Source organism: Hippichthys cyanospilos, chromosome 3, assembly GCF_059441005.1.
Source record: "Hippichthys cyanospilos isolate Australia breed blue-spotted pipefish chromosome 3, RoL_Hcya_1.0, whole genome shotgun sequence".
Lineage (NCBI taxonomy): Eukaryota > Metazoa > Chordata > Actinopteri > Syngnathiformes > Syngnathidae > Hippichthys > Hippichthys cyanospilos.
In genome coordinates, this window is record NC_142371.1 from 25176806 (window position 1) to 25190952 (window position 14147).

At 40.5% G+C, this 14147-nt stretch overlaps 1 protein-coding gene across 1 annotated transcript; it reads left to right on the forward strand.

Annotated features, from left to right (window-relative positions):
• Positions 1-319: 319 nt before the first annotated feature.
• Positions 320-11399, forward strand: LOC148426488 (tripartite motif-containing protein 46-like). The gene is made up of 12 exons (XM_088411597.1): positions 320-471; positions 800-1058; positions 1318-1468; positions 3156-3354; positions 3419-3565; positions 3673-3768; positions 5032-5285; positions 5363-5484; positions 5934-6263; positions 7313-7542; positions 7653-7720; positions 8466-11399. The coding sequence occupies exons 1-12, from the start codon at positions 412-414 to the stop codon at positions 8863-8865; spliced, it is 2316 nt and encodes a 771-aa protein (XP_088267723.1). The 5' UTR covers positions 320-411; the 3' UTR covers positions 8866-11399.
• Positions 11400-14147: the final 2748 nt, after the last annotated feature.

The following is a 14147-nucleotide window of genomic DNA, read 5'->3' on the forward strand; positions in this document are numbered from 1 at the left end:
GCTGCCGTCTGTTGGTAACACAAAAAAACTAGGTCGCGAGATTTTTGTATTTTATTTTTTAAAATTGTAATAAAAAATCAGGTAGTTGTAAAATTTTGAGGAGGAAAAATTGAACGGATGTATAATAATAATAATAATAATAATAATAATAATAATAATAATAATAATAATAATAATAATAATAATACTCGAGAACATGACATATGTTCCCGAAACAAAATCTTGTTTGAACAATCCGGTTGAATTACCCTCGAGAATAGCCCCCGCCCAACAATGTGTCCTCTTCCTTTCTCCATTCTCCATCACCAGCATTGTACATGGCAGTGTGCACGTCAGTTGGTCGCGTGCGGGCCTGCTTTGCTAGCACAGATATATGAGGGCTCCCTGGCCCCGGCTTTGCTTCGTGCAGTCATGGCAGATACGGAATTAAAAAGCTTCACATCCATCATGGACGCCTTGCTTCGTGTCAGCGTGAGTAATAATTCCTTACATGATATTTATCCCCTCCAAGTCCACCTCGCTATATTATGGCATTTCGCCGTGAATTAGGTTCAATCGCAGTTGCATCTAGCTTTGTTTTTAGACACCTATTGCTAACTAAAGATTTCTAATGGACAGAAAAAGCACCCAATTGAACGTATGAGTCCAAACGTGAGACAATTATGTGTAAATATAGCAAATAATGGGTAGATGGATGCAGAGGTGATGCACGTTGTCATAGAAACGAGATGCTGCCTATACTTATCATGAGAAAACATTTTTAGTAGAATAATTTGGTCATATGATTTTCTCATTGCAGTCCAACATGAAGAACATGGAGCCAGAGCTGCGTTGTCCCGTGTGCGACGACATGGTGAAGCAGCCCATCCTGCTGCCGTGCCAGCACAGCGTGTGCTTACTGTGTGCGGCTGACGTGTTGGTACAGAGGGGCTTCCCTCCACCTGACCTTCCTCCGGAGCCTCGGTCGCCGGCTTCCACACCCAATTCTCGCTCTCCACGCCAGCCCCGCAGACCCACACCTAGGACCCCGGACCATTTAGAGCGAATCCTAAGAACTGGTAAGAGTCCAAAAGTGTGTGATGATGACTTCAGCATTTATGTGAGTCATGTATGACATCAACATTTATATTAGAAAAGGAATATTTCAAAATCAAGTGCTGAGAGATGAAATCTAAAACCTGTAAAATATGTAATATGTGTGACAAATAGTGATGGTGTACCTTTTTTGTGGTTTGACAAAGTATTTATTTAAACATTCTCTTCCACTGATGACATTTTCCACGTATTTCATCTGCTTTCCTGCACCTCCTCACCCAGCATGCAGCACGTACCCCGGGCGGCGGCGTAAGGACATGGCCCCTCCCCCCATGCTGTTCCCATGTCCTTCCTGTCACGAGGATGTGGAGCTGGGCGAGAAAGGTCTGACTGACTGTCCCCGCAACCTCACTCTGGAGCGCATTGTGGAAAGGTAACTGACTTCATACACTGCAGAACTAGTTTAGGTTTAAAAGAGAAGTCAACCCAAAAAGTTCTATCCTCACCCACTAGTCCAAACACAATATTACAAGTGATATTGTATTCTGTTGTAATAGGAATTAAGCTGCAAAATCCACTCATTTTCATCCATCTCAGGGTTGGTCATTTTGCTGGTGTCTGAAAATGACATCACAGTTGGTCTGAGCTCAGGTAACGACCAATCGCGGCTCAGTTTGCCATTGTCACATGACCAAACTCAGAAAAAAGGCGAGTCATGATTGGTCATTCTTAATCGCTGAGCAACTGCGTTGTCATTTTCAGTCAACAGCAAGTGACAAAATGGCCACTCCCTGAAGATGGATAAAAACAGGTGGATTTTGCTGCTTAATTCATTTTCCACAAACCCACTAGCATTCAGAATGCCATGTTAAGACTTGAGAGGAGACATAGAACATATTATGGTCAAGAAAATTCCAAGGTTGACTCCTCCTTTAAGGAGACGCACAGTTCAACTAAAAAGGAGGCTGCTGTCACACTTTAGCTACTGTATATGTCTATTTAGCTAAATAAATGACTGATATACAAATAGCTACATTTCAGTAAATTATGATACTAAGTTTAAGTTATTTCAATTGTACATTACACATATTTTTAAAACATAAGGTCAACTTTTACCTAATTTCTGTATTAATTCATTAAAATCCCATAGCTGTATTTATACATCTTCACAGTGCAGACATTCTACAGCGTAGATTTATTTGCAGTTTAGATTTTTCCTCCCAAATGAAGGTAAAGAAGTGTTTGAAAATATCTTAGCGCTGAATGAGTTTCCTCTGTAATTTTCTAATTTGTTAAATGGTAAAAGTTGACTTTTTTTTTCTTGCTGTCAGCTTTAACCATCAAAATCAAAAGAAATACAACCATGTACTATTTTACTGTGTGTAGATAATATATGTAATAGCCAGTGTTCTTGTTTGCCTGCGTCCCTGCGTGCTAGGCGCATACTTTTTTCCACAGGGACGCATACTTTCAAATCAACTTTTGACATCAAAATATTAATCATTGTTCATCTACTCTTTTATTCAGCAAAACATGACCACTAACGAATGTTTTCGACAACTTCGCCCGCCATGTTTGTTTTGATCTTGCTGGAAAAAAGGATGTCAATCCATGCAAAAAAAGCACATCGTTGTTTACATTTAATGCCGCTTACGCTGTGAGGTAAAGATGATAAAGTAGTACATTGTTGTCACGACCTTGCTTTGGGGAGTAACTTCAAAATAAAAGCGCACTAATGTCATTAGTTGATATTCCACGTTTGATTTTGAACCATTGTCAGGCTTCCTCACAATGTGTGGTCGCTTGACAAAATTAGAGTAGCTTGACTCTGCAATAAGCTTAAAAAAAAGACAAACAAAAACAAAACAGATCTCTTCCCATAGTTACTGCCTGGTAAATGTTGTCTATCCTGCCTGGGTCATTTTACTGTTCCCTGCCGGAAAGGAGAAATGTGTGACACATTTCATCCATATGGCGCTAACTATACTGTGATTTCACTAAACGATGTTTGCTGATATCACTATGAATAGGAGACATACATTGAATATATTTTGATGTATTTGCATCACTATCAACAATAGCTCCTTACAAAGATTGCTTTGGCCTTTATTCCATGTCAGGTACAGGCAGACGCTGAGTCTGGGCAGCATCGCCATCATGTGCGCTTTCTGCAAGCCTCCGCAATCTCTGGAGGCCACCAAGGGCTGCGCCGACTGCAAAGCCAACTTCTGCAATGAATGTTTCAAACTCTACCACCCCTGGGGGACGCCCCGAGCCCAACACGAGCACATCCTCCCCACAAATAACTTCCGCCCAAAGGTTTTGTCTCTCCTCTCTCTCCGCATAAAAGCTTCCGTGGAATCGAATGTTTTTCTGCTTCAAGGTGCTGACGTGCACGGAGCACGAGCAGGAGCGTCTGCACTGGTACTGCTGCACTTGCCGCAGGTTGCTGTGTCCGCTGTGTAAGCTGCGCCGCATCCACCACGGACACAAAGTTTTGCCGGTGACACAAGCCTACCAGGCCCTCAAGGTGCGCCGCATCTGCTCATATCGCCCGCCTGACGATTTGTTGACATCGTTTTTCCGGTTTGTTTTTTTAATGGCATGAAACAGTTTGAATTTTGCTGGTTTTCACAGGATCAGCTGACTAAGCAAGTGAACTATATCCTGGCCAACCAGGAGACCGTACAGAGTCAGATCACACAGCTGGAGGGGACCATCAAACAAATGGAGGTCAGGTTTGACTTTTTAAGATCACCATTTTGAATTTTTTATGGTATTGCATGAAATAAATGTATTTGCATTCAAATGATACCCTTGATTTTAGTGCCTCTCCTTTTGCCCATAGAAAAAGCAAATGCCTATCTTCCAAAAAACCCTTGCAATATTTGCATCAAAAATGTTACGTTTCAGTAAATGTGTTCCTTTACTTGCATCACGTTTCTCATTAAAAAACAGTAGATATTGCCCCTTGGAGAAATGCCCCTTTGATCAAAACATGTTTATAAACACGATCCTTAATAATATACATATAATATACATTTTCAACAATGAGCGCCACATATACGACCAACTTGCGGTAAGGGAATGGGCTTAAAAATGTTAATCATATTGTAAATAACTTTAACATACTGCAATTTGAATGTTGACGTTGCACTTAAAGATATGAAAAAAGACCTAATGATTCAATAGAAATGGATATGGATAGCATAATATGAGAGTTTTAGGTGCATTACAGTAAATGCAGCATTAGACACTTCTCCAGCTCTGGTAGCTATAACAGACATGGAAAGCACGGGAAAAGTGTCACCCCCATGTAATATAATTTAATGATAACTATAACTATGAATATATTCAAAACATACTTTTATTCATCAAGAACACATTTATTTGCAAGTTTTTTAAAATGTATAATCATTTAATTTATTCATTTTTAATGAAAAACTGGTTTAAATCTTACTTAGTGTCACTTTAATTTGAATTTACAATATTGTGCAGTTGAACTGCATTTAGACATTGATTTCTTCACTTGCCACTGGAGGGAGGCAGCGCGCCACTAGTGAAAATCACTGCCAAAATCCATATGGTGCATTCAGGAATGCCAGAGAGTAGGAAATAACAGTATTATGCACAAATTTGATCAGCAAACATGGCTGTCTAGCCTAATAAGTTTTGTTGATGGTTAATACGAGGATTTTTATTCCTGTTGCTTTACCTTTTCGCTCTCTCTTTTTAAACATTTTATCATGTTGTTATTGGTGCATTTCACCTGTTTGGGATTAATGTGCAACTACAGTGGAATTAAAACATACAATGTATAAGTACTCTTCTACATTTATGAGAGTAGGTACACGATAAGCATTGTTCTTAACATCAACGCATGTCTCTAGTCATAACGACATTTGTAGTTAGCATATGCTAAGCTAAGAACTCTTTGCTAGCTGAAGGTTCTTGCATCCATTCCGCGAGTTGCCATCCTTATGTTTTTGTGTGCAGGCCAACAGTGCTGTAGCTCTCCACCATCTGAGCCGCTGCATGCAAGATCTGGCCGCGTCCATAGCCGAGCGTCAGGGGGTCCTGTCAGTGGCTCTGGAGGGCTCGCGGAACTGCAGGAAGGAGGCGCTGTCCGCCCAAGCGTCGGCTAGGAGAGACATGCTCGAGCACGGCGGCATGATGGCCTACACACACGAACTCCTCAAGGAGACCGACCAGCCGTGTTTTGTGCAGGCGGCCAGAGTCACTCACAACAGGTCGAGTGTTTTTCACATGGGTTCACTATATCTTGTAATTCCTTAAATGTGATTTTTTTTTCTTGTTTTCCTGGCAGACTGGTGAAGGCCATCACTAATTTGCAGTGCTTCTCCCTGTCAGCTGATCCCTCATTCAGACATTTTCACCTGGATGCGAAAAAAGAAATCAAGCTCATCAGCGGCTTGGAATTTATACGCGGTAGGTCCAGCACGGGACACTTCATCAGGTACACCGAAGCACATCAAAATTAATGTTAATATTATTGATATAATGATATTCAGTTTTGACCAATACCGTCAGAGAGGTATTCCTTCAATATTTTTTTTTATTTTTTATTGCGGTGTGAAGGCGTGAATTGCATGTTTTTTTTTAAACTCACATTAACCCTACAGCAAATAAACATAAACAATTATTCCTCTTAAAGAATAAATACCAACGTATCCAAAATGTTTTTTCTTATTCATATTTCACATTGTGAATACCTCTTCAAAACTTAGGATTACTATTTTTGTCAAGGTGCAATGTTCTTTCCATCTTTTTTACTGATGGATTGGATTTTGCAGGTGTACCTTAAGTTGTGGACGGTGACTATAGTGGACAATATGAAGCAGGTTCAAGTACCATAATTTTGTCTCTTTGCATTGTAGCCCCCCTGGCCCCAGTGATCGACACCCAGAAGACGCTGGCGTACGACCAGCTCTTCCTGTGCTGGCGCCTCCCTCAGGACTCAGCGCCGGCCTGGCACTTTTCCGTCGAGTACCGAAGGCGGTCGGGGACGTCCGGGGACACGTGGGGCGGCGCCCGCTCCCCCAACGCTTCCGCGACGTGGCGGAGACTGGACGAAGTGCGAGGGACCAGCGCCATCGTGGACCAGCTGCAGATCGATAGCGTTTACGTGATGAGGGTGCGGGGCTGCAACAAGGCCGGCTTCGGAGACTACAGCGAGGAAGTCTACCTTCACACGCCACCGGCGCCTGGTGAATTCTTGTTTACATTTGCTGCCAACAGTCAAACAAAGGAACAAAAAGAAAAGTAGTTTATGAAATTCTTTCACAAATGTATTTGTTTTCTGCATATGATATTTTATCACATAAGAAAATCTATTTTCATACTAAGTTATCAATACTTGATGTAGTAATTTTATATTTAGTAATATTATTTAGCATTCCTCATCTGGATTTATGCAGTTATTTCATAGGAGCAAAATTATTTAATCAATCATTGTAATTATTATATTTTGTGATTTCATTAAACAGAATAGAATAATACAAATTACTCAACTTTTCCAAAATAGGAGCTGTGGTTTGGACGATTTTTTTTTTGCTTTGACTTGTGAGCAAAAACTTGAGATACAAACACTGCAGGATGTCCATTCAATTCACTTTAAAACATTTAGCAGTCTACTGTGAAACTAAACAATAAAAACAGAGAGTTTTATATTTATTTAAAACGACCGACTTTGCTCGAAAGTCCGCTAGCTCAAAGCTAACATAAAATGAGAAATGCCATAGACAGGCTAATGGAGAACATCTGTTCCGTCATGTTATAACTCTTTAAGCAAAATTGAATCCAAATGCATGCATCCTGACAATATAACAATAGTCACAGGTCTATATTCTTTATCCTCTGAAGAACAATTAATATAACAGGCTTACTGAAGAAGAGCTAATACCTTGTTTACCCAATATATTATTATTATTAATAACGCATACATGTAATGGTAATACATATACACCATATATTTTTTAAATATTTAAAATTAAGTTTCTACAAATTTCAGCCATTTTTTACGGATCATTTTTCATGTATTGAATGTGTATCCATTTTTTTTCAACTGTTTTGCATTGAATTTTTGGTCATTTTAGGATGTATGATAATTGCAGCAAATGAAGTATTTTCCCTTCATATTCCCTCCTCCTCGTGCCTTCCTGTCGTTTTCTCCATTGTGTGCTCAGCTTGAGAACTCCTCTTCCTTTCTTTCCTCCTTGTTATGCCCTCTGTCCTCTTTTCTCCTCCGTCGCACCAGTGTTGTCCTTCTCGTTGGACTCCCGCTGGGGCTTGCATTCCGATAGGCTGGCGCTGGGCAAAGGTCAGACGTACGCCCGCAGCGTGCCGGGCCTCTCCTTGCTGAAGGTCGCCGACCGCGCGCTCACCTCCTGTCAGCTGACCGCCGACCTCCTGGTGGCCGACCTGGCCGTCTCTCAAGGCAGGCACTACTGGGCGTGCTCGGTGGAGCCCGGCTCCTACCTCATCAAGGTGGACGAAGATCCGTTTCGAGTTGGCTTGAGGGAGACATGAAAATTTGACTTGAATGTTTTAGTACTACCCGAGCATCAGACTTTTTTTTTTTTTTGCATTTCATGCAGGTTGGAGTCGGGCAGGAGGCGAAGCTTCAAGAGTGGTTTCATCAGCCACAAGACATGGCCAGTCCACGGTGGGGACCGGAAATATGGCTCACATGAGTATAATCATATGTACCAAGCAGCACCACTAGTCTAAAAAGAGTATTTTGAATATTGCATTTGCTGAATATCAACGAAGCAATAAAATTCACCTCTTTTAATCCAGCCATTTTTTTTGACATATAAACATTAATAATCCAGCCATTTTGATGCATAATGGCATCTAAAAATGACATCACAGTTGCTCAAGGCTCAGGTAACAATACATCACTGCTTAGCTTGCCATCACAATCAACTGTGAAGTTATTTTCATTCGGCAGCAAGTAAATTAAGAGTAAAGCAGAGTAAATTATTATTAATGTCCAATTAATGCATTTAAAAACACACATTTTGCCACTTGCTGTTGACTGAAAATGACATCAGATGTGCTCAAGGCTCAGGTAACAACCAATCCCGACTCAGCCTTCGAATATCACATGACCAATACCCACAAAAAAAGGGTGGGCCATGATTGGTCGTAACGGCGTTATTTTCAGTTGGCAGCAAGGGAAAAGTATGTTTTTACGTGTTTGAATTGTTTTGGGTGGGTCATGGACAGCTCGTCAAAAATAAATGTATAAATATTCATGTACATAATAATTGTTTTGTTTAAATTTACACCAAAAAATGTAGGGCACCATCAAGTGTCCCAATAGTGTACTGTACTCTAGCTCCCTCTAGAGGCTGTTCATGGTATTGTCTCACCAATTTTTCTTTTTTTTTCTTCCCCCACCTCAGGTACGACCCAGACAGCGGACATGACAGCGAGGCGGAGGAGGGCCAGGACTGGCCAGCCTTCTGCTTCCTCACCATGGGCATGGGCAAAATCCTTCTGCCCCGTGGTCCTAAACACACACCCGCCAAGACCGCCCACCCTTACACCGCGCCTCTGCCGCCCAGACTGGGCGTTTGCTTGGACTGCGAGCGGGGCGGCGTGGCCTTCTACGACGCCCACTCCTTACGCGTGCTGTGGGAGGGCCACGTGGACTGCTCGGCCCCCGTCTGTCCCGCCTTCTGCTTCATCGGCGGCGGCGCCCTGCAGCTGCAGGACCTGGTGGCCAGTCGCAGCATCGAGGAGGAGGCGGCGCCGCCGCCCAGGGTGAATATCAAATCACGTGCGGCCAATCTTAGTAAATAGCGGGGGAATGTGTCTGCTACCATAACGTACAACTACTGTAGGTCCAAAAGCATTTGGACATGACTTTTTCATTTTGATGCATACTGTACTAACACCATCTGAAGTTGGGATGTTTGCCACTTTTTTTTTCAGTCCGATACCAGTAAAAGTACGTAACTCTTGATTTCTCACCGATACGACGGAACCGATACCACTCGTCATGATACGTGACATTTCTATAAGCCGACCCAACAATTTTCTTTACAATATCTTGTCCCACCTCACTACTTGTGAAGGCCTATTCTTTAAAATTATTTTTTTACATTTTCGTTTGACTTATTTTCACATTTTTACAATTTCAGATTCTGTACCCACAAAACTCAACTCATTTCCAATTGGAGATTCAACCAAACAGATTAATTTCATCCTCTTAGAAATGAAAAAAATTCAGATCATTTGAATCACTTTCAAAAGAAAATCACTCATATAAAAAAACTGTTATTACCTGAGCCTGAGAAAATATTGGGGGTTGACTTCCCCTTTAAACCCTCTGTTTAGTTCTGACAAAAAGCAGAATAGTCCATCTGCAATAGAAAATTTTGATCCAAAAGAGACAAAACGACTAAACGCTAAATTTACGATTCATTTAAAATAAATAATAGTATAAATAGTATCATAGTATAAGTAATATGTTTGCGAAAAGAAAAGGCATATTATGACTGACAACTCTGAGTCTTTGTTCAAAATAAATTAACGTGCAAAATAATACACGTTTAATTGTAAACTGATAAGCGTAACACAAAATTGGCAACTGTATAATACACAAAATACAATGACCTGATGTACTGAATAATAATATAGATTTTCTCGGTCAATTAAAACAGCTACAGCAAATGTTTTATTTACAGTAAGTATACGTAACAAATACCCGACTTGAGTTAGCAAATAAAGCACACTAATAATGCACTTTTATGTCTTTATTTTGAGAATCAATCAATCAATTATTTTGCCAATTTATTGATGAATAGGATTAAGAAAAAAAAAACATGATTAAATTTCTCCGAGGATTTTACATCCATTTGACAATGCAGAAAAAGCACAAGCATAAATTATGAATCAGTTCCTGCTTTACCTTGTTGTAATTGTCCTTAAAAAGAAATAAAAAAAGTAACAATTGTCTGCTTTCATGGAGAACTACAAAAGATATCTGAAGATTTACTGTTGAGAGCCTGAAATCATGACAAATATTCTAAATTTAATTTATGGTTAATTGTTATAAACAGAGGTGGGCAATTAACGGATTTTTGCTGGTCCGGCATTCGTCAGAGCTCCGCCCCCTTTCCGTCATCGTCAGTCTGTCGTTTTTTTCAAGTCAGAAAAAAAGTTAATAACTTATAAACATACTCAACCTCACAGTAAATAGAGCTTAACTTATTTTTTGCACGGTGCAGTTTAGATTGAATTGCATTTAATGGTACACAATGAGTTGATATGAGCATATGGATGTGGGTGTGATCCAAAAGAAAAAGGATCCAAACTCAAGCTAACTGATTTTGGTAGCAACATTCAAGCATTATTGTGAACCTTATGAATATAAATTTCATTTTAATAGGCGTATGAGAGGATTGACAGGGATACATTTCATTTCGAAATATGTACTGGAGAATAATGCCGGTATCAGTCCGGTATCGTTACCCGGTATTGGTACTTGTCCATGTAGCCTGAAATAAAATATGAAGTGGATTTTATTTTCTATCAATTTATTCGATATTTAATTAATTAATTTACAATGAACCCTTTAACCTATCTCGTCCCTGCTTTCAATGCTTTTTAAAATCATGCGGCTGAAGCAAATTTCGACTATGCAGACCTCATACATAGCATGCAGACGTGACTTGGATTTGCTTTATGCAGATTCACACGTTTAATATCGTGATTGTTACCATATAAAGCAGCATAGATTGATTTCAATTGACCATTTTGTATGTATGTATATTGATTGTATTTTTGAATGGTCTCGTGATGTTTTTCAGTGGTCATATTTGTCTCATTACTGTTCTTTTCATGGCAAGTGTTGGGATATAAAAAAGCCTCATGAACCAACTTTTAATAAGTGCTTCATGAGGCTTCATTATCCCATCAATAGACCATGCACATAAAAAATGGAATTTTTCAAATTTCAAATTTTGAATGTATGATTGACAGACGGGCCATTGAGGCACATTTATTGTCATCCCAACTAAGCTCAGTTTTAACTAAGCCCCATAAACAATAATTACATTACATAAGAAGTATGATTTGATTACTTATGAAGTAATACCTCTGTGGCAGTGTCAATGAGATGTTTTTGTGTTGGTAGTGGAGGTAATGATGTGGTTTATGTCTGACAGCACAGATTGTCTATATTGTTATAATTCCATATGATTTGGACTCGATTGTATATGATGTTTTTGTATGTAATCGGAAAAACTGAGTGGAAAAACGAGACTGTAGCCGATATTGTCATATGCTTTGCTTTTTTATATATATATATAAATAAAATAAATACATGGTGATCCGTGGTGTAACGTCGTATAATGTGGAAAAGGAAAAAGGCGGCTGAACTTTTTTTTTTTGTTACGTGATTTATTTGCGCCCTTGAGCTCGGCTAAGCATAAATGTTTCGGTGGCAAACAGCTGCTGCTTTTTATGATGTTGTCAAGTTTGTGATTGACTGTTAACTAGAAGAAATGTAGGGATTAAGGTGGGGGAAAAAATGGCACGCTCTCCTTGGAAGTAATGTTGCGTAATATGTCGTGAGGGCAAGCCTCCTCTGGATTATTTGACAGGCAATTTGCTGTATAATAGCTGTTGCGTGTTTCACCAGACAAAGCGCGCAGGTGCAAACATTTAGAAGTAATCATGAACTTGCTAAGTGTAAACGGTCGTTAGGTACTATCTAAATGATGTTATAAAGTGCATCTGGAAAATATTCACGGTTCTTCACTTTTCCCATATTTTGTCATGTTACAGCCTCATTCCAAACTATTAATTTAATCTCTTACCTCAAAATACCATCAGGTTGGATAGGAGATGCCTGTGCCCAGCAATTTTCAGGTCTCTCCACAAAGAATCGTCCTTTGAGATCTTGGCTGCGTGATTCGGTTCGTTGTCCTGCTGATAAATGAACCTTCGCCCAAGTCTGAGGTCAAGAGCATCCTGGAGCAGGTTTTTATTCAGGGTATCTCTGTATATTACTACATTCCTTTTTCCTTCTATCTTGACCAGTCTGCCAGCTCCTGCTGCTGAAAAACATCCCCATAGAATGATGCTGCCACTCCCATACTTCACCGTAGGGATGCTATTGGCCAGGTAAAGAGCAGTGAATGGTTTCCTTCAAACATGACGCCTGGCTTTCACCCCCAAGAGTTTAATCTTTGTCTCATCAGAGTGCAGAACTTCGTTTCTTATGGTCTGAGAGTCATTTATATGCCTTATGGGAAATTCCGGACTGAATGGCTTTCGCCTAGCCACTCTACTCATACAGGCCTAATTGGTGGATTGCTTCTCAGATGGCTGTCCTTTTGACTGGCGCTCTGACAGTTTACACAGCCGCCCAGCTGTAGGAAAAGTCCTGATGGTTCCAAACATTTTGCGCCCATCCATTTTCTTTTACTGCTTATTCTCCTTAGGGTCGCCGGCTTGCTGGTGTCTATCCCAGCAGGTGTCTATCTATCTTCGGCAGTAGGCGGGGGACACCCTGGACTGGTTGCCAGTAAATCGTAGGACACACGGAGACAAACAACCGTTCACACACACTATCACACTTAAGGGCAATTTGGAGTGTCCAATACATCTATCATGCATGTTTTTCGAGCATGGGGAGAACATGCAAAATCCACACAGGAAGACTGGGGCGAGTTGGAATTGAGCAATATGACATTTATTTAACAATGTCACGACAAGACATTGCCATTGTGTTGAAAATATACAACTGGGCAGTGCTTCGTTAACTGCTCTCTGCGAATGCGCTTGTAACGCTTCGTTTACACCGCTAAACGGCGACATTGACTTTGATTTTGACTTTTCCTACAGACTACTGCTCTTTAAAGGATTAGTTGGCAGAAGGTGAATCTTGCAACAATTACACTATTAAGAATAATAGACTCATAAAAAGTCTGAGTGAAAATGGCGTGACTGCTTTAGTTATAAGAAGAATAGTATCACTGTTATGGCAAACCTGTATTGCTTCTTCCACTTTTAGAACAGTGATTCGGAACTACTGTCAGCCATTGTAGTCTAAAAATGATTTCTTTTCCACATTGTGTGTCTTTGTTCATCGATCTACGATGGATGTACTCACTTGTTTTCTTCCCCACAGTGTTGTAATCTTTTTGACGCGCAGAAGGTTTGTCAACATAACACAACTTTACGGAGGGTTAATGTTTTTCCAAGTCAAACCATGACGCACACTCACAACTTCACTTGCCTGTCTCAACACGCTCCAAGCCTGTGGCGTGCTTTGACAGTATGTTTGTGTGTGCTTGATTATGCTTGTTTGAGATGCATTTGTGCATGCGCTGTGTTATTGTGTGTGTGCATGTATAAAAAAACATCGACATTAACGTTTAAGAAGTTGCATGAAGGCCTTAAGATTGCCTCTGTCTTGAAGCTCCAACGTTAGCCTTGATCCTGAGAGTTTACAATACTTGCAGTAAACACGGCGGACTTGTTTGTGACGTGTGAGTGTGTAGTAGTGGAGTAAGGGTAAAGGTGGGGTTGGGGGGGCCTACAATCAGCTGAACAATGAGTTCAACTTGCAAACAGGATCCCTCTGTTTCCTGCCTTCTTGCGGACAACACACAAGCTGACTCCCGCATTTGCCCCCCCCTGCACAAGAAGCACCTTGTGCAGCTCGTGCAATGTGATGACACACACTCACACTCATACACAGATTTAGCGGACACTACTCAGCACACTGTGCACCCACGCAGGGTTCTCAGTAAAAGCACACCTGTCCCAGCTGCTGTTTTCCACATTAGGAATGTGCTTTCTTTCACTTTCCACCTCATGCGCCCCCACACCCCCCTCACACCTTCTATATTTAAGCGCACATGGATCCAAGCTGTCGAAAATGATGACAATGATTAATATTTATACAGGGAAATCTCAAAGGTCTGACTCAATTTATTCTGTTTATCAAATCGATTCCTGGATGGAAATGTCTGGTGCAGGGATGAACTGTTGCCATCTGTAACATGCAATAAAACTGTAAAAATGAGTTGCAATTGTAAGATTGTTATTGTATTGTTTTTATTTTTTTG